This window comes from Rhinatrema bivittatum, chromosome 8, assembly GCF_901001135.1.
Source record: "Rhinatrema bivittatum chromosome 8, aRhiBiv1.1, whole genome shotgun sequence".
Lineage (NCBI taxonomy): Eukaryota > Metazoa > Chordata > Amphibia > Gymnophiona > Rhinatrematidae > Rhinatrema > Rhinatrema bivittatum.
In genome coordinates, this window is record NC_042622.1 from 224,212,952 (window position 1) to 224,234,109 (window position 21,158).

General features: G+C 51.7%; 1 protein-coding gene across 1 annotated transcript; it reads left to right on the forward strand.

Annotated features, from left to right (window-relative positions):
• The first annotated feature begins 466 nt into the window (after positions 1-466).
• Positions 467-20,075, forward strand: SLC5A5 (solute carrier family 5 member 5). The gene is made up of 16 exons (XM_029614063.1): positions 467-761; positions 1,455-1,869; positions 3,382-3,447; positions 4,477-4,528; positions 5,077-5,144; positions 5,814-5,968; positions 6,153-6,293; positions 6,777-6,906; positions 7,723-7,811; positions 8,567-8,679; positions 9,058-9,128; positions 9,701-9,787; positions 10,394-10,590; positions 11,561-11,664; positions 12,411-12,526; positions 18,381-20,075. Exons 2-16 carry the CDS (start codon positions 1,507-1,509, stop codon positions 18,603-18,605), a joined length of 1,977 nt encoding a protein of 658 aa, XP_029469923.1. The 5' UTR covers positions 467-761; positions 1,455-1,506; the 3' UTR covers positions 18,606-20,075.
• Positions 20,076-21,158: the final 1,083 nt, after the last annotated feature.

The following is a 21,158-nucleotide window of genomic DNA, read 5'->3' on the forward strand; positions in this document are numbered from 1 at the left end:
TAAATCTGGCAGGTTGACATGTCTGACATTTTTAATGCTGATCTTGTGATGGAACCCCACCCCCCAGTTTTAAAAATGCTCATGGTGAACCCCCATCAGCAAAGGAAAACACTGATAATATGTGGGTTTGGTTTTGTGTGTCACTTTGGATGGGAAATGACACAAAAGGAAATTTAAAAGTGCGGGACTGGTTTAAAATGCTCCCTCCTGGAAGTGGGTAGCTTGGCAACTCTGCATCTCCCTTGCCCAGGATGGTGTCCCTGTAAGAAATTAGCACCTCCGATTTCAGTCGCATTTGGCCCCAGGGTCCTTGAGAATGTATCTGCAGTCACTTGTCCATCCCTGGACCTGGGCCAAGAAAAAAAAAAAAAGACCTGTGTGCAAAGGGAGGGATCAGCCTTCAAGTATCTATAAAACCTGCCTCCCTGCCTCCCAGCGGCTCCAGAATTATCCTCTTGCTCGCCTGCTGGCTGCCACCTTAAGCAGCCCTCCCCGGAGCCCTCGAGTCAGGAGCCGCGAGCTGCCTTGCTTCCCGGGTCCCATCCTCGCGCCCAGCAGGAGCCGCGCGCTGTCTCGCCTCCCGGGTCCCATCCTCGCGCCCAGCAGGAGCCGCGCGCTGCCTCGCCTCCCGGGTCCCATCCTCGCGCCCAGCAGGAGCCGCGAGCTGTCTCGCCTCCCGGGTCCCATCCTCGCGCCCAGCAGGAGCCGCGCGCTGCCTCGCCTCCCGGGTCCCATCCTCGCGCTCCTCCGGTTCAGCGCAGGTAAGCCAGCGCCCTGCCAATTGCGCAGGTAACCCGAGGGGGGTTCTGCAGGGATTCGCATGCATCCTAGAAGAGGAGCAAGACCCGACGGGAGCATCAGTCTCCTGCACAGGCAGTGATTTATTCCAATTCGGGGGCTTTTTCGCGAACAGATAATAGTCTGTGATAGAATAATCTGCTCTTCTATTCTGCAGCGCAGAAGCCGCGAGAAACGCCGCCCCGGTTGGTGCCGGTGCTAGTTTTACTCTAGGCTGCAAACTCTGCTGCGATTGGCCCTTCAACTGCAAGAATTAGGGAATAATCTCAAAAGCCCTCAGCGGTGATTTGGTAGTAGACAGATTTTCTGTATCGTGCTGAAGATCCTTCCCAGAGCAAAAAAAAAAAAAAAGCAAAAACCTTCTTCTCACCTGCATCCCTCCAGCCACTAGACAAGAGCCAACTATTCACACCAACTATTATCTGTTCGCTCCGAACTGTTCTTAAGTGACTTACAAAACACATATTCCAAATTCATCATGTCATATAACAATTAACAATAGAAAAAATGATGAAACCCCATCTTACCAAACTAAAGCAACACATCACACCCACATAAGTGTGTGTGTGTGTGTGAGAGAGAGAGAGAGAGAGAGTGTCCGTTCTTCTTACTTAAGTGGCTGAGGTTATCTGGTCTGCTGGCTGTTTATTCAACAGGGTTATCTTCTCTGAGCTGTCTGTGCCTCTGGCTGCTCCTGGGAAGGACGGGATGGAGGAACTGAGTCTGTTCGCTCCCGAGAAGTTGACCTTTGGTCTCTGGGATTACGGAGTCTTTGCCCTCATGCTGGTTATCTCCACCAGCATCGGCCTCTTTTATGCCTTCGCCAAGGGCAAGCAGAAAACCTCCGATGACTTCTTCACGGGCGGGAGGCAGATGTCCGCCGTCCCCGTGGGCTTATCCCTCGCTGCCAGCTTCATGTCCGCCATCCAGGTGCTAGGGGTGCCTGCCGAAGCCTACCGCTATGGCGTCAAGTTCTTACAGATGTGCATCAGCCAGATACTGAACAGCATACTGACTGCCTACATCTTCTTACCTGTCTTCTACCGCCTGGGGCTCACCAGCACCTATGAGGTAAGAGAGCAGAGCATCCTGTGGGGGACAATGGGTGGGCAGACCCCATGCCCTTTCTCCGGGGGCTTAAGGCACGGGGTCTCTAACTCAACAGGTTGGTGATAAGGATGTCATTTCCCCCCCCCCCCCCCCCCTTCTTCCCTTTCCATGTCACTAGCTGTAGGTGCAGGATGCCAGGTCCCCACCTACTGCTGAAACACAAACCTTTCTGCAGCACAGCCATCTAGGGGGGAAGCAGGTTGATGTGCAGGACCCTGTAGGACACCAGAGAGTCGGCCAACCAAAGTACATCTTGTACAGGATCTTCCCCAGCACTCAAGTTCTATCCTGGAAAATCCAGCTGTTGGCTGCTAGGTGCCTGAGAGCAGTGTGGCGTTTCTTTCAGGCATCAAAGCATGTTCCCAGTCCCGGTAATTGCAGTGTGCATGCAGTGGGATGGGGTGCGGGTTCCCTGATCTGAGGTGCTATGCCTGCTGGAGTCCTAGCCCTCTCTGCCCCAGTCTGAGCTATAAACTTGGGCTGTAAACCCTCTGTGAACTGAACAGGGAAGTACCTAGAAGTACCTGAATGTAACTCACCTTGAGCTAAATAAATATAATAATAATAATCGCCTCCAGCTTTGCAGGGTGCACACAGTGCACCCTGCAAAGGATTCAGCTTCCTCAAAGCAGAGGGAGAGTTGTAAGCCCTACTAGGCAGGGACTCTCACAACCTCTATTTCCCCACCGCTGTAGTCCTGATCCAACTGTACGGCACAGCCTGCACCCCAGAGCCCAGTCTGATTGTATTCCAATGGATACCAAACAGAAACTGCCTTGAAAAAATTAGTATTTCAAAGCAAAGCCTGGGATGTGAATGCACCCTCCCTGTGCTAGAGTTGGATCAGGGTAAACTCCACGCACACTTTCACCACACTGCGTGTGCTCTGCTATACCTTGCCTTTAGACTGATTTGCAGAAGACCAGCTGGCTGCATGTTCCATCCAGATCCAGTCCTGTTTTTACCCCACTCACTCAATGGCAGATTAAGACAGTCTGGGGCCTCTAGGCACCAATACTTTGAGTGCCTCCTGCCTCTGTAGGCCGACTGTAATATAATGTCAATTTACAGGGGCACGGAGCCCCTAGGCACATGCCCACTGTGCAGATTGGGTAATGTGGCACTGACCCCACTGCAGACGGCCAACTGGAGGCCTGATTTCCCCTTAAGACAGTAAGAGCCACACATTCACACAGGCGATGGGGGCTAAAACTAACTCCTGGATCTGTCTTTCCTGAAAATGTGGGACTATGAAAATGTGGGACTAGACGGGCCTCCCCAGTAGTCATAGCATGAAACGTGGTTTCGAAAACGCAGAGCTTAAGACAAGGAGCTGCAGGAATGGATCCCAAAAGCAGCAGCTGCCCCCGTCCTCCCCCCCCCATCTGTCTCCGGTCCTTCTTATCACACTGTGGGAGATCCCCGCTCAGGACATCTTTCAATCCCTCCTCTCTCTGGATTTTTCTCTTGCAGTACCTGGAAATGAGATTCAGCAAGTCGGTGCGGCTCTGCGGAACCATTCAGTACATCATCGGCACGGTAAGGCGCCGTCTTTTTTTTTTGCGGTAAAGAGCCCATGGGGGGCTAAGCCCAGCCCGACTTGGGGGAAACGAATATGTTGCCGTGCCTTATTGCGACTGGCAGGCAGGGCATGGGACAGCAGTAACAAATTAATAGCCCACATCTGTACCTATTGCCACTGCTAAAAAAAGCCGGTCGGTCACACAGGTCAGATTGTAATCAACCGTCAGTATTCAAAGGGGACATTGTAATTATAATCAGACAGTAACATAAAATGTCTCATCACACATTAAAGCACCTGCCTAATCCCATTCTGCACCGGATGGGTCAGCAGTGGCCGCCCAGTCCTGCGAGCAGGCAGAACACACACAGATCCAAGCCCATCCCCTAACAACCGCATCAGATCGGCGGAGGGCAAACACCTTACCAATTGCGTAACAGTTACATAAAACATCTGCAAACAGTAATGTGGGTTAGCACACGGGAATAAGACGACTGCCATTATCAATACGAAACAATGATAAGAAATTCTTCGCTCGGAAGAAAAAACCCCCACTGGCCTCCTTCCAGGTTACTTCAAGGAAATGGCAGCCGCAGAGTAACAGTATTTGCAAAAATCCTTAACAATAAAGCCCAGCCTTAATATAACCAACCCAGTCACGTTGGTGCATTTGTTTGCTGGGCCAGTAACCAGGGCCAGGTTTAGGCGCAGGCAACTGCCAAGGGCGCCGGGTTTTTGAAGGCGCCAAATATCCAGGCCAAAGAGGAGCCTGCCTCTGGCTTGCTTTTAGGACCATGCGCTGGCAGAGCTTCAAACAGGCACCACCATAGCCCTCTGCCTATGGGGGGGCGCCAAAATCTTCAATCCAGCCCCGCCGGTAACGAGCCTTTAGGTAGGGCCTTGCATGGAGATTGTCATTATGCCACAGCTACAATGGCAGCAGGGCGTGTCCCCTGGCTACTGACAGAGGGGGGGGGGGGGGGGGGTCGCCTCCTGCCGGCACATGGCACTGATCCTTGGATGCTCTGTGCTTTCCCTCTCTGCAGATGCTGTATACTGGGATTGTGATCTACACCCCTGCACTAATACTCAACCAAGGTACGTCCCCCTCCACTGTACGTAGAAATAAGAGACCTGGAGGAGCCAGCATGCCCCACTGTCATCCCGCACAGTCACAGAGTCAGCATGTCTGGGATCATGCCCCCCCCCTCCCCCGGGAGTGGCTGCACCCCTGTTTCTAAAGTCCTGTGACTGTAGGGCAGGTGTAGTTCCTGTTTAAAAGAAAGATGCTGTTTTACTGCGGTTCTGACAATAACGTTTGCTACTAGTAACCAGAACAGAGAGAGTAATTACAGATAGCTTGGGATGCCCTAAAAATGCTGCATCCAAGGGCAACCCGGTGCAGAGCTTGGTCACCTAGAGAGGCAATGGTAGAGCTGGGATCAGAACGGAAGCACGGGGAGATGATGCGAGACACACCCGAGGTCACCCAGAGAGCCGGGCTCAGACCTTGGGGAATATTCTTCTGTGCCCGAACACCCCTTCCCAGTAACCCAGCTGACAAAGTGAAGCCCTGCACATTGTTACTCTGCTCACCAAGGCACCTTAGACAGAGTCAGTAACTCCATCCTTTCTCCTTTTGGTAGTGACTGGTCTGGATATTTGGGCATCTCTCCTCTCCACCGGGGCAATCTGCACCTTCTACACAACACTGGTGAGTGAATGGAAACCAAAGTTTCATGACTGCTAGAACCCACCAATGCAGTTAGAAAAGGAAAAAGCTTTGTGAACTGTAGTGTGTGTGTATAATGTCATACTATATTTTTATTTATTTTTATTTATTTGTGTTTTTCTATACCGGCATTCACGGAAGTTCGTATCATGTCGGTTTACATAAAACAAGGGGTGAGCAATACATTATAACGTACATAGCTAAAACGTAAGAGTATACATTACAAAAGTATAACAAGTGCATAGAAGAAAAAGTTACAATAAACACACACACACATATATATATACACACACATACACACACACACACATATATATACACACACACACACATACACACATACTCAAACACACACACACACACACACACACACACACAATAATGAGAAGAGGAGCATCTAAGGAGTTTAACTTGCTTCATGTTTTCTAGTAATGTAATTTCCACTTACAAATCATCTCAGCCATGTCCAGACCAGTCCCATGTGTCCTGCTGAAGCTGGTATAAAGGTCCCCTCCCCAGCTTCCCCAGTCACAGCCAGGAGTTGCTGTAATACACTGGACATTTCCGGCGGGGAATCTCATCCTTGCCCTGGAGATGCTCTGGACAGATGTGTTCCAGGTGTTGACACTCTCTCTTCTCTCCTCTCCTCAGGGTGGGATGAAAGCTGTGATCTGGACAGATGTGTTCCAGGTGTTGGTGATGATGTCTGGATTCTTCGCAATTGTTATCCAAGGCACAATACTGCTTGGCGGAGTAGGAAATGTTCTGGAAATCGCCAGCAACAACTCCAGGATCAACTTTGGAGAGTAGGTGCTACGGTTTTTTGTTGGTTTTTTTTTGCTTTAGAGTTTAGAATTATTCCTTTGGCAGTGGTCCAGAACCAATAGTAAGCATTGCATCAAGGGAATCCTGATAGCAGGTTCTACAGGTGTCTGCATTCTTTATATCAGGGCAGTCCCTCTAACAGGGTCTTTTTGTCTTTATGGGCAGCTTCGATCCCGACCCCCGGAGACGTTACACCTTCTGGACATTCCTCTTTGGTGGGACATTACTCTGGCTCTCCATGTATGGCGTCAACCAGGCACAAGTTCAGCGCTACATCTCCTGCAAGACGGAGCGGGAGGCAAAGCTGTAAGTTGCCACGGGGGAGGGCTGTTGGAGGTCGGAGGTGCAGCCCAGGGCAGCCTGAGGCCTCGGCTAGCTGCAGAGAGCACCATCTGTGTGGGTGGAGGGCGAACAAGAGCACTGCCAGCCCAGAAGAACTCTCTCTGTGTGGTTTGTTTTTTTTCAACTGTAGAACCTGTTGCAAACAGTCTGCCCAATCCTCACCACCCCCTGCGAGGTTCACCCAACGGTGCTGCCTCTCTTTAACTACCTTGTGTCCCATAATGCGCTTGTGGACACAAATGTTTATTTATTTATTTATTTATTTTTGTGATTTTTCACCACTTTAGGAATAGTTGAGTTCATGACCACATCTTGCTGTTGGGTGCACGATACCATGACCTTAAAACTCAGAGCTCCCGCCAACCCCAGTTGTCCTGGGCTGCCTCCCCTGATCGCTCGATGAGCGACAGCAACTGAAGAGCTGACCTCTTCTTTTTGCCTCCGCAGCGCTATCCTGGTGAATCAAGGGGCCCTGTGCTGCATTGTGTTCAGTGCAGTGGCCTGTGGCGTTGTGATGTTTGCCCTCTACAGAAACTGCGACCCTTTGCTGGCGGGATACGTCTCGGCACCAGACCAGGTATGAAGTCTGTGACGCACGTTCACTGCTCAAGGGTTTCTGCAGTGGGATCTGGCAGCGATGGCTGGGTGAGCTCCCCCGCCGTCGGTGCTTCATCCTCTCCACTGCAAACCCAACGGGCCGTGTCTTATGGAGAAGAGAGGGAGAGAGAGAGAGCATACTTGAAAGAATGCATGATCCCCTCTCCTTAGACATCAAACTTATGTGCTACACTTTTTGGTGTGCGACGCTTGCACTGCTGCTGTTTGTTCTGGGCTGCTCCTGGTTGTGGATAAATGGGAAATCTTAGACTACACTGAGAATTTCCTTAGATAAAAACCGGGCTGGAAGGGGTGGAGGATCCATACTCAGCTGCTATCCGGCCAGCAAAGTTAGCTGGCTGCACCGCCTAATTTTCCCGGTAATCTTAAAAGTTAGCCCGATAGGTTTATCTAGTTAAATATAGGATTGCCTTTTGGCAGTTCGAGGTTATCCAGCTATGACGCTGTAAAGCGCTGTTTATCCAGCTAACTTAAGCTGGATACCCAGCTCCACCCCAGAGCACTCCTGACCTAGCCAGATAATTTTTTTACCTGGATAACACTTTATCTGGTTATCTCAGGGCTAGTCGGTGTGGCCAAATTTTCAAATCATGCCGTTTTGTCCGAACTCAGCCGGACAGACGCGGCTCTGAATATCAGCCCCCGGGTCCCTTGGAGGAAGAGCAGATTCCCACGTAGCACTTTTTTTTTTCTCTTTCTCTCTTTCTCTTCTTCTGGAGCCACAGTCTTTGCATTGCCTTTTGATGCGTGTTTTTTTATTTTCTTGTTCTGTCAGTACATACCTTTCCTGGTGCTGGAGATTTTCGAACAGTACCCTGGCGTGCCCGGTCTGTTCCTGGCCTGTGCATACAGTGGAACTTTAAGGTAAGAGAAGAATTTGCTAGAGGGGGGGGAGGGAGGGAGTGGAATGTCGCTAGGTTTCAAAACGATGGGCGATCCAAATAATTAACCCCCAAAACCCAGGAGCAGCTGCAAGTGGGCCCCCTTCTTTTCAGCTGCTACTGGTTTCCGGTTACCATGGGTAGACCATGAGTCGGAGGGCCACGGAGAAACATGCCTTTACCGTCAGCCTTAACGCTTCCCACCATACATTTTCCCGATGCGTTCCCCCCCCCCCTCCCCCGCTCAGTCCCCAGGATCGATGGGGGCGGGGGTACCTCCCATCGCCGATCTCCTCCACGTCCTTGCACCACTGGGGCGCCGAAGGGGACCCCACTGCCGGCCTGGGCCGTGAGCTCTGCAAACACAGCTGGGCAGAAGACGGCGCCGAGCGATCGGACCGTCTTCCTCCTTTAACACGCTGACAAGCCCTTGTGCGCAGGCTCCAGATCAGATCTGCTCTGCCATATCTGGGGTGGTCTAGTGGCAGGTTTCAGCTCTGGGAGAGCAAGACATGGGGGAGCAGATGTTCTAAACCTCTCCCATAAAATACAAAACAGGGAAAAAAAAAAACAAAACCCTTTAGGATATCTGGCCCATAAAGATGAGCTTGGGAAAAGTGAAGCCTACCGAAGAGCTTTCAGCAGGAAACACAAACGCATTGTGCTCTCTTCCCGAAAAGCACCAGCTGGCCAAAAGCTCTTAACCTTCATTTTTCCACCCTTCTCGCTCCCCTCTAGCACGGCCTCGACCAGCATCAACGCTATGGCTGCAGTTACCGTGGAAGATCTGATCAAACCCAACATGCCTTCGCTGTCCCCGAAGAAGCTTGCCCTCATCTCCAAGGGACTCTGTACGTGTAACAGGAGGGGGATCAGGGGGAGGGGGAAATTCACGATTAATTCACAGCAGTCAGGGCTCCCAGGGGTATGGTCACATCTCCAACATACTGCACTGCACTGCTGCTTTTGTGACAATCGCAGCTGAGTAAGGTCCGGGGCTGGATCTTTGTCCTGGCTCTGCACTTTCAACTTTCAATTTTGCTTTGACCCATCTCAGACCCGTCATGGTGTGGGAAACACCACGGTCTGGCCTTTATCCACCTGCGATACGTGGAGCGGGCACGATAGGTCGGCCCGCCCGCCTCTTCCATTCTGCTGGAAAAGCCACGGCTGGGGAGCGCTCTCGCCCGGTGCCAGCGCTCGCTGACCTTTGCCTTTTGTCATTTCAGCCCTGATCTACGGCAGCGCGTGCATCACGGTGGCGGCTCTCTCTTCCCTGCTCGGAGGCGGCGTGCTGCAGGTAACGGGCGCAGCCCCTTTGCACGTGCGCACCTGAGCCGTTGGTGACTCGGGTCCCTGCAGAGAAACGCACGCGGGGGGAGGGACCTCTCAGCCCCGTGGGCACCGCAGGAATTCCAATTTAGGGCTGGGGGTGGGTGCAGCCCATCTAGTCTTAGGCTTCCAAAGGATGATGCCACCGGAGCGCACTGTATTTGATAACAGTGACCCACATGACCTCCTGGGCAGCGGGATCAACCCACGCCTGGGCGGCCCGTCACTTGTGAGATCGTGCCTAAGGAAGGGCCAGTCTGATCCAGCCAGCGTTTCTTGCCGACACGACTCACGTCTGCTCCAAGGGGAATCAGCAGGAACTGCAGCTCTAGAGACCGTTCCACAGAGCCGCGCCATTAAAGTAATCATCGGTGCCTACGGCATCACCCTTGCCCTTTTTCAGCAGGGGGGGGGGGGGAAAGAGTGTGGCACTTTCCTTCAAAGCTTAAATAAAGCAGAATTTGAACGGGTGCTGATTTTTTTTTTTTTTGGCCGTGGATATGGAGTCGCTCAGCGCTGCTTTTCCTCTCTCTGTTGCAGGGTTCCTTCACGATCATGGGGGTCATTGGTGGTCCTCTGCTCGGAGCTTTCATACTGGGGATGTTGGTGCCCGCTGCAAACACACATGTAAGTACTTTATGGCAGGATTTTCGGAGGGACGACAAGGAAGCAGAGGAAGGGGATTGCGGGGAGGCTGTTGTTGCGGCCCTTGTGCTTCCATCAGGAACAGGGCGGGGGGGGGGGGGGTTGATTAAAAAGTCATTCAGAGCCAGGTAATGGCCCTAGGCTCTGAGGAGGCCACAGAGCACACTTGGGAGGATGCCGAATGGGCCAAAACATATTTTCGGGGGGGGGGGGGAGCCTGTGAATAACAGCAGTGGCTGACAATATTTAGGACTACAAATCACAAAATGCAGTGCTGCCCAACTGTCTCTCACATGGAAGGATGGTCCTTTATTTTGGCCCTGCCCCTTTAAAACAGAAATCCTCTGCTGGGTGGGCCCCTGGGGGCCCATGCCTTGTTTCCCATTGGACCTGGGAAGACGTGACAGTTCTGCTTGCTGGCGTATCTTTAGGAGAGAGCAGTGAGCTGGTGCATTGTTTTCAGGCCGCCGGGAGTCACTGCATCTCCCTTCATCCCCAATGCCCCTGTGCAGCTTCTTGCATGTCTCCATAGGCCTCGGGTGAGGCGCTCTCACGCTTGGGCTAACTGCTCTTTCTCCTCACACACAGGGTGTCTTTAGTGGACTGGCAGCAGGATTTGCCCTCTCCTTCTGGGTGGCCGTGGGGGGAACGCTCTACCCACCCTCGCCAAAGACGATGGGGGTCCTGCCTACGTACACCGAGCTGTGCCCCTTGTACAACTCCACCAACGGCACACTGGTCCTGGGACCACTGCCCCCTGCAAATACATCTACACCCCTAGACAGGTGAGATCAGGCTTGGCTGGCAAGATGCGAAAGCGACACGGCAAGGGGGGTCAGTTTCAAAGTCGCCGGGAGTACATCAGACCTGCGCAGATGTCAGGAGGCCAGGCCAGAACTGCCGCTCAGTAAGAACCACCTTTGGTCGCAGTTACTGGACCAGGGATGTGAGTGCCGAATGTGGCTGTTTTAGGCCGAGGCCATGGGCCTTGTGAAAGCTGATCAGGCTGGATTTGGTTCTGGAGATGTGTAATTTTATAATAAAAGAATTAGACGTGAGAAACGTGTTCCCGCCTGCTCCCTGGGGTTGGCTGAAACAGAGACAGACCATGGTCGTAAGAGTGACACCTAGTGGGCAGATTCCACGCCCACATTTGCAGGATTCTGCAAATGCACAGGGCCGTCATCACTGCAATGACCAAACTAGGCATGTTGAAGGAAGGCGGGGTTGGGGTAGGGATATAAAATAGGAAAAAAAAGACATCTCCAGATGGTTGCGAATGATGGTGTTGAATCCTAGGCCTGGTTCTCCTTAAGCTGGAGGCCCAAAGAAACAGCTGGGTCAAAAAAAAAATAAAAGGCGCATGAATGTGACTCTTGAGTGTCCGTTGATGCTGCTGTAACACGTGGAGTGACAAAGGCTGAGCACCTTCACTTTACTAACTGGATCAGCCCAGAAGGGGCCACCTTTACTAACCTGAATCTGGGAGACGTGCTGAGCTCTGAAGAAAGGGGCCCGTGTGCTGTTTACACCACAGCCTCTGCGCGCGGCTTTTGCTGCGCCAGTACAAGAACGTCCCGACCTGCTCAGGTTTCTCTTTTGAGAGGAAAGTTCGCTTGCAAAGCGCCGGGCCCTCTCCTGGTCAGTGCTCGTGCGCTGCCGTTTCTGCGCACCAAGCCTCAGCAACGCCCACGCACTGCAGGGCCCCTGCCGCCGTTCTCTGGCCCGCCGCTCACAGTATCCTTTCTTCTGCAGGCCGGAAATTGCGGATGACTTCTACGCCATGTCGTACTTGTACTATGGAGCTTTGGGGACACTGAGCACTGTCGTGATAGGGGTCCTGGTCAGTTACATCACAGGTAAAGACATTTTATTTATTTATGTATTTTAAACGATTTCTATACCGTCTTTCGCAAATAATAATTTGACCAAAACGGTTTACAGATATTAGAATAACGTCAGATAAAATAAAAATAAAAATATCTAATTAAATAAAATAAAAACACAAAAAGTAAATGAAAGAAAGTAAAGTTAAGGAAAAAAAATACAATATATACTTTACGCCCTAATTCTAACTAATATGTTCTTAAATTAAATAATTAACTATATTACGTTTTACAAAAACAGAGCAAAGTCGGAATTTTAAAATAAAATAAAGCTAGGTTTCCCAAAATGTTATCATATGGTTTATAGCAATATGAATCACTGCGTACTAGTTTATAGCAATATGAATCGCTGGAAAGTCACAGAAACAATATATGAGATCTCAAACTGATTTTGCTAGGTGGGATGGCCAATGTCGCTTCAGACAGGAGACTCTCCTTCAGAAAGCATTTCGAGTGTAGATTCTGTGGTATAACCTTGAGAATTGGAGTCCAGATTAGTATATTATAGAATGGAGCATATGCATTTATTATTCTCTCATCATGAGGGCTAAGCCAGTTTTTGGATTTTTTTTAAACCAGGCTCTAGTTTAGAGTAAACTGCTTAGAGCTTAGAGCATGTGCCATCTCGCCTAATCCTCTCGAGCTGCAGTAGAAGCTGGGACGTGGCGAGATTCACCTGCAGCTCCTGGTCTAAACCAAGGGTTCTCTGCTATGTTTAGGTCCCATTAAGAGGAACGAGCTTGCGCCAGGATTGCTGTGGTGGGACCTAATGCAGCAGGGGCCAACTTTCACCCCCCAGCTGAAGGATGACTCCTCTGAGGACAGCCTGACGGAGGTGAGTGCACCACTGGAGTCTTCAGTGGTCCAGAAACAGACTTTGGTTGATGAGAGAAGCAAACTAAATGGAAGTTTGATCGGTGGGTGGAGGCACTGAGCGACGATTTCATTGCTTTGCCTAAACGATCAGAGATTGATGTGATGGGTGGATGGACAGATTAGTGATAGACATTTAATAATAATGATGCGACTGGTGGATGGATAATATGACAGGATTAAGTGACGGATGGTAGGAGTGCAGACCTGCCGTGGTTTAAAGTTCTACCCATTCCTGAGGGCCAGAGAGCGACCGCCATGAGATGAAAGTCCTCAGCTCTGCCAGTTGTTGCTTTTGCACTGGGGACGCATAAGCTGGGATCTAATTTCTCCTTGCTACTTTAGGTTTAGGGAGGACACGTTCCGTGAGTAAAAAGCATGTGCGGAGTTAGTTCCATAACGTGAGTGCTTCTACCTGCATTCAGGGGAAATGTTCCCAGGGGCAGGGATTGCAAAAAATGCATATACTTTGTACTAGCAACCGTACCCGTTCTACGCCCGGGCGGCGAGCCTTTTTATTGGCACATCTGCTCTTGTTTTGAGCAGAATTTCCCTAGAAATTCACTGTAAGAGTATCCCTTCCACATACACACACCCTCATACAGGCTCCCTCACTCTCTGGCACACACACACATCCCCTCATATAGGCTCCCTCTCTGAAACCCACACTCAAGCATCCCGTGCACTCCCCCTCTTATCAACCAAGCTGTCTCTCGCACTCCCCCACACCCTCTCTCCTCTCTCACACACACACACATTCTCTCTCACCGGCATCCTCCTCCCCTCATATAGGCTCCCTCTCTCTGAAACCCACAGTCAAGCATCCCCCCACCCACCCTCTCTTAGCTCCCATGCTCTCTCACACCCTCCCCACCCCCCTCTCACCAACCATGCTCTGTCACCCCCCTCTATCACACACACATTCTCTCTCACCGGCAAACCCCCCCCCCCATGCTCTCTCTCACACCCTCCTGCTCTCTCTCACCCTCCCCTCCCTGACACACATTCTCTCTCACCGGCATGCCGTGGGACCCGCGCCATTCGCGGCGAAGATGAAGGCCTGGCGCGCCGTTCACGGCACACAGGGGCCTTCCATTTTCTCCTTGAGCAGAAAATAGCGGAGACCCCGGCATGCCATAAACGGAGCGTATCCCACGGCACACGCTCCGTTCGTGGCGAAGGTGAAGGCCTGGTGCGCCGATCGCGGCACATGGGGGCCTTACCTTTTCGCCGCGAACGGTGCGCCGGACCTTCATCCTCACCATGAACGGAGCATGTGCCGAGGGATGCGCTCCATTCGCGGCATGCCAGGGTCTCTTCTGCCTATCTCACGATGGCCGCTGTCCTTTGTATCTCTGGCGTGTTTGAGCCTCCAAGGCGACCAGGGAGCCGCCTGCGCCATCTACCGGCGGGCTGGGGAACATGCGCGAGCACTGACGGACACACTACCAAGCCCGATATATTATAGCGCCATCTATCGGTAGGCTGGGGAACATGCGCGAGCACTGACGGACACACTACCAAGCCCGATATATTATAGCGCCATCTATCGGCGGGCTGGGGAACATGCGCGAGCACTGACGGACACACTACCAAGCCCGATATATTATAGCGCCATCTATCGGCGGGCTGGGGAACATGCGCGTGCACTGACGGACACACTACCAAGCCCGATATATTATAGCGCCATCTATCGGCGGGCTGGGGAACATGCGCGTGCACTGACGGACACACTACCAAGCCCGATATATTATAGCGCCATCTATCGGCGGGCTGCGGAACATGCGCGAGCACTGACGGACACACTACCAAGCCCGATATATTATAGCGCCATCTATCGGCGGGCTGGGGAACATGCGCGTGCACTGACGGACACACTACCAAGCCCGATATATTATAGCGCCATCTATCGGTAGGCTGGGGAACATGCGCGAGAACTGACGGTCACACTACCAAGCCTGATATATTATAGCGCCATCTATCGGCGGGCTGCGGAACATGCACGAGCACTGACGGACACACTACCAAGCCCGATATATTATAGCGCCATCTATCGGCGGGCTGGGGAACATGCGCGTGCACTGACGGACACACTACCAAGCCCGATATATTATAGCGCCATCTATCGGTAGGCTGGGGGAACATGCGCGAGCACTGACGGACACACTACCAAGCCCGATATATTATAGCGCCATCTATCGGTAGGCTGGGGAACATGCGCGAGCACTGACGGACACACTACCAAGCCTGATATATTATAGCGCCATCTATCGGCGGGCTGGGGAACATGCGCGAGCACTGACGGACACACTACCAAGCCCGATATATTATAGCGCCATCTATCGGTAGGCTGGGGAACATGCGCGAGCACTGACGGACACACTACCAAGCCCGATATATTATAGCGCCATCTATCGGTAGGCTGGGGAACATGCGCGAGCACTGACGGACACACTACCAAGCCCGATATATTATAGCGCCATCTATCGGCGGGCTGGGGAACATGCGCGAGCACTGACGGACACACTACCAAGCCCGATATATTATAGCGCCATCTATCGGTAGGCTGGGGAACATGCGCGAGCACTGACGGACACACTACCAAGCCTGATATATTATAGCGCCATCTATCGGCGGGCTGGGGAACATGCGCGAGCACTGACGGACACACTACCAAGCCTGATATATTATAGCGCCATCTATCGGCGGGCTGGGGAACATGCGCGAGCACTGACGGACACACTACCAAGCCTGATATATTATAGCGCCATCTATCGGCGGGCTGGGGAACATGCGCGAGCACTGACGGACACACTACCAAGCCCGATATATTATAGCGCCATCTATCGGCGGGCTGGGGAACATGCGCGAGCACTGACGGACACACTACCAAGCCTGATATATTATAGCGCCATCTATCGGTAGGCTGGGGAACATGCGCGAGCACTGACGGACACACTACCAAGCCCGATATATTATAGCGCCATCTATCGGCGGGCTGGGGAACATGCGCGAGCACTGACGGACGCACTACCCAGCCCGATATATTATAGCGCCATCTATCGGCGGGCTGGGGAACATGCGCGAGCACTGACGGACACACTACCAAGCCCGATATATTATAGCGCCATCTATCGGCGGGCTGGGGAACATGCGCGAGCACTGACGGACACACTACCAAGCCCGATATATTATAGCGCCATCTATCGGCGGGCTGGGGAACATGCGCGAGCACTGACGGACACACTACCAAGCCCGATATATTATAGCGCCATCTATCGGCGGGCTGGGGAACATGCGCGAGCACTGACGGACACACTACCAAGCCCGATATATTATAGCGCCATCTATCGGCGGGCTGGGGAACATGCGCGAGCACTGACGGACACACTACCAAGCCCGATATATTATAGCGCCATCTATCGGTAGGCTGCGGAACATGCGCGAGCACTGACGGACACACTACCAAGCCCGATATATTATAGCACCATCTATCGGCGGGCTGGGGAACATGCGCGAGCACTGACGGACACACTACCAAGCCCGATATATTATAGCGCCATCTATCGGTAGGCTGGGGAACATGCGCGAGCACTGACGGACACACTACCAAGCCCGATATATTATAGCGCCATCTATCGGCGGGCTGGGGAACATGCGCGAGCACTGACGGACACACTACCAAGCCCGATATATTATAGCGCCATCTATCGGCGGGCTGGGGAACATGCGCGAGCACTGACGGACACACTACCAAGCCCGATATATTATAGCGCCATCTATCGGTAGGCTTGGGAACATGCGCGAGAACTGACGGTCACACTACCAAGCCTGATATATTATAGCGCCATCTATCGGCGGGCTGGGGAACATGCGCGTGCACTGACGGACACACTACCAAGCCCGATATATTATAGCGCCATCTATCGGTAGGCTGGGGAACATGCGCGAGCACTGACGGACACACTACCAAGCCCGATATATTATAGCGCCATCTATCGGTAGGCTGGGGAACATGCGCGAGCACTGACGGACACACTACCAAGCCTGATATATTATAGCGCCATCTATCGGTAGGCTGGGGAACATGCGCGAGCACTGACGGACACACTACCAAGCCCGATATATTATAGCGCCATCTATCGGCGGGCTGGGGAACATGCGCGAGCACTGACGGACACACTACCAAGCCCGATATATTATAGCGCCATCTATCGGTAGGCTGGGGAACATGCGCGAGCACTGACGGACACACTACCAAGCCCGATATATTATAGCGCCATCTATCGGTAGGCTGGGGAACATGCGCGAGCACTGACGGACACACTACCAAGCCCGATATATTATAGCGCCATCTATCGGTAGGCTGGGGAACATGCGCGTGCACTGACGGACACACTACCAAGCCCGATATATTATAGCGCCATCTATCGGCGGGCTGGGGAACATGCGCGTGCACTGACGGACACACTACCAAGCCCGATATATTATAGCGCCATCTATCGGCGGGCTGGGGAACATGCGCGAGCACTGACGGACACACTACCAAGCCCGATATATTATAGCGCCATCTATCGGTAGGCTGGGGAACATGCGCGAGCACTGACGGACACACTACCAAGCCCGATATATTATAGCGCCATCTATCGGTAGGCTGGGGAACATGCGCGAGCACTGACGGACACACTACCAAGCCCGATATATTATAGCGCCATCTATCGGTAGGCTGGGGAACATGCGCGTGCACTGACGGACACACTACCAAGCCCGATATATTATAGCGCCATCTATCGGCGGGCTGGGGAACATGCGCGTGCACTGACGGACACACTACCAAGCCCGATATATTATAGCGCCATCTATCGGTAGGCTGGGGAACATGCGCGTGCACTGACGGACACACTACCAAGCCCGATATATTATAGCGCCATCTATCGGTAGGCTGGGGAACATGCGCGAGAACTGACGGTCACACTACCAAGCCTGATATATTATAGCGCCATCTATCGGCGGGCTGCGGAACATGCACGAGCACTGACGGACACACTACCAAGCCCGATATATTATAGCGCCATCTATCGGCGAGCTGGGGAACATGCGCGAGAACTGACGGACACACTACCAAGCCCGATATATTATAGCGCCATCTATCGGTAGGCTGGGGAACATGCGCGTGCACTGACGGACACACTACCAAGCCCGATATATTATAGCGCCATCTATCGGTAGGCTGGGGAACATGCGCGAGAACTGACGGTCACACTACCAAGCCTGATATATTATAGCGCCATCTATCGGCGGGCTGCGGAACATGCACGAGCACTGACGGACACACTACCAAGCCCGATATATTATAGCGCCATCTATCGGCGAGCTGGGGAACATGCGCGAGAACTGACGGACACACTACCAAGCCTGATATATTATAGCGCCATCTATCGGCGGGCTGCGGAACATGCGCGAGCACTGACGGACATACTACCAAGCCCGATATATTATGGATTTTCAAAAATGCTTGCATGGTTGAGGCCAGAGAAACTTAGGTGTTAAGTTTCTGAGGGCACTTATTTCCCTTAAGCAATTATCAGAGAGAAAATACACACACACACTTGCGTGTTGAAAAATCAGTGCAAAGTCAGCAGGTAGAAAGCACCCCAGACTAGGTAGCAATGTAGGCAGTGTGAATATCGCCCTCCGCACTGGATTCAGCTCTTCAGTGGGTGGTTCTCATTCTTCAGATCAATACCACTGGCTCTCAGTAAGGCAAAGTATTGTTATTGCTAATGGCCCTTTTCTCATGTTTTATGTGCCATTAGGACTCGGAGGATTCACTTGACTTGAAAACCAAACCCTATGGAGCCTCCACGTTTCTGGTGCATGGTGTGACAGGTGCGCATGAAATTGATCGGCTCCTGCTGATGAGGAAGGATGGCAGGACAGAGGTTCTGCCAAAGGTTGACTCCATGGATGGACGGTCTTCATGGATACCTGGCTCTGTGGATAAAAAATTCTTCCATCTACTGAGGGAAACGGACGTCTAGGCAGAATTTCCTGAACCCTGTAGGTGCGTCCATTGCCCAAAATAAGTCAGTGAGCTTCGGCAAGCTATTGGCCAGATGGTGGCATGCAGGAGGGAGTGTGTACTGAATGTGCAGGCTTGCCACTGCATACTGAGTCAGTGCTCCTGACACGTGGTTCCATGGTTTCCCTACATAAACTGAACATAGGGCAAGGGAGCCTCCGTAGTCCTCCTCTGGCCATCCCTTTCAGGCCTGCTGGAGTGTTGGACAGCAGGCGCTGGTCTCAGGGTGCGCACTAGAGCTGGGCAAGCCGGATAAAGTGAAGAGTCAGAACTGAGCCCAGGAGGCTCGCTGGCCTCCACAAAGGTGGCAACCCATGGATGGTGCCATCTGGTGGACAAACTAGAGCCTGGCAGCCGTCCCCAAATGTAAGTTACTTGACATAAGAAACATGGCATGACTTTCATAGCCAGTGGCCAGAGCTTTACGGATCAAGTCTGCTCTCACTTATGTCTCTTTGCTATTGCCCCGTATTAGTGTCTGAATTATTGTAAAACCAGGTCACGGTCATTTCCAGTGCATCACATGAAACCTCCTTAGAGAGAAGCAAAGTTTGCGGGAAAGATGTGAAACCTAGCTTAGGAAGAGCTAAAGGTTTTCCCTTCCAGAATGGTGACATTCACAGAAGAACTGATCATTTTCCAATTTTAGCTTTTTTTTCTAAATGAGAACATGTTAAAAAAAAAAAAAAGAAAAGAAAAGTGAAGTTTGAACATATTATGTATGCAAAAGATATGTGTGGTGTTGCCTAAAGTGGACGAAGTGGCTTCATGCTTACCGGCACATGCACAGTCCTGGTTTTCTGTCTCCCGGCCCAAGACACTTTGATTCTCTTCTTTTTGTATGGAGCAATAGAAATCAAGACTACAGACAGCAGCGTGCTGTGCAATGGGAGTTTCCGGTAAAAACCTGGACTGCGTTCAAATGTCTTAAGGGGGTATGGTGTCATGCGGTCAACCAAAAGCTGCTGTGAACATGCAACCAAGCGTCGCCTGAGCTTCCACCAAAGGAGAACCCAGCCCCGATGCTGCTGTCCCTACACGTGTCTCATCCGCACGTGCTTGGTTCCTGGGAGAAACACACTGCACTTGCAGCCTTTGCACCGAGTGCCTTACCAGGTCTAAGCAGCCGAGAATCTTTTACCCTTGTGACTAAAAAGCGTGAACTGGCATCCTTGTAAGGGATTGGAAGCTAAGGTCTTGCTCCGCCTTCCATAAGGGACAACTGCTTAGCTCCTCTACCCACCCACAGCATTCTGGGATCTGTAGTGTTCTTACTGTGTACTAGGAGAGGCAGATGCTTGAAAGTCCAGGAGTGAAACGAACCACAGAAACTTATTTATAGCAATAAGTATATGTATTTGTGATTTGTATTGATATTGTTAGTTTTTAAACAATGGCTTGAATTCTGTTAATGTTACTTTTGCTCAATTACTACAATGATATGATAAAAAAAAAAAAATCTTGAAAATAGTTTGGTGTAATTTGTACAGGAAAGGAAAATAAAAAGGGAGTTTGGGAAGAGTAGGCTGGGGGGTCACACAGCGCCCCTGTCTGTGCCTCTTATCATGCATCCTTAGACTAGTGGCTCTGTCTAATGGGGGAGGAGGTGTCGCTCCATTTCCAGCTGATTAATTTCATGGCTTGGGAAATGAATAGCTGAACTCCCCCAAAACTCCACTTTCATCCTCAGGAGGACTGATTGATCAATTTAATCCTATTTTCCTGGACATTACTAGAAGAGGCTTCCTTTCTTCCAGGAGGGTCAGTTTAATTTATTGGAAGATAAATCCTTGAAGGTCAGATTTGAGAAGTAGACAAACAACCCCTCAGTCCTATCATATGGCCCTACCAAGACTTCCCATCCTCACCAAATGCTCAGCTCTGCAATCCCTACCACACCCTCACAGATCCCATGCGCTTCTTGAATTCAGATACTGTCCTCTCCCCCACCTGCACTGGGAGGCTGTTCCATGCATCCACCCCCCTCTCTGCCAAGAAATAGCTGCTTAGATTGTTCCTCAGCCTACCCCCCTTGCCCCTTATCCCAAGATGCCTCATTCCAGAGCCTCCTTTCTGCTGAAAGACCCGCCCTCCTCTGCATCGATACCTCAGGAGGTGTGTATCCTATCCCGCCTTTCCTCTAGGGTGCGCATGAGGTATGTATCCTACCCCGCCTTTCCTCTAGGGTGCGCATGAGGTGTGTATCCTATCGCGCCTTTCCTCTAGGGTGCGCATGAGGTGTGTATCCTACCGCGCCTTTCCTCTAGGGTGCGCATGAGGTGTGTATCCTACCCCGCCTTTCCTCTAGGGTGCGCATGAGGTGTGTATCCTACCCCGCCTTTCCTCTAGGGTGCGCATGAGGTGTGTATCCTATCCCGCCTTTCCTCTAGGGTGCGCATGAGGTGTGTATCCTATCCCGCCTTTCCTCTAGGGTGCGCATGAGCTGTGTATCCTACCCCGCCTTTCCTCTAGGGTGCACATGAGGTGTGTATCCTATCCCGCCTTTCCTCTA

Coding starts and splice junctions, on each gene's coding strand:
- SLC5A5 (XM_029614063.1), top strand. CDS start 1,507: ATGGAGGAACTGAGTCTGTTCGCTCCCGAGAAGTTGACCTTTGGTCTC. Junction 6,294..6,776: donor ACGGAGCGGGAGGCAAAGCT/GTAAGTTGCCAC, acceptor TTGCCTCCGCAG/CGCTATCCTGGTGAATCAAG. Junction 9,129..9,700: donor TCGGAGGCGGCGTGCTGCAG/GTAACGGGCGCA, acceptor TCTCTGTTGCAG/GGTTCCTTCACGATCATGGG.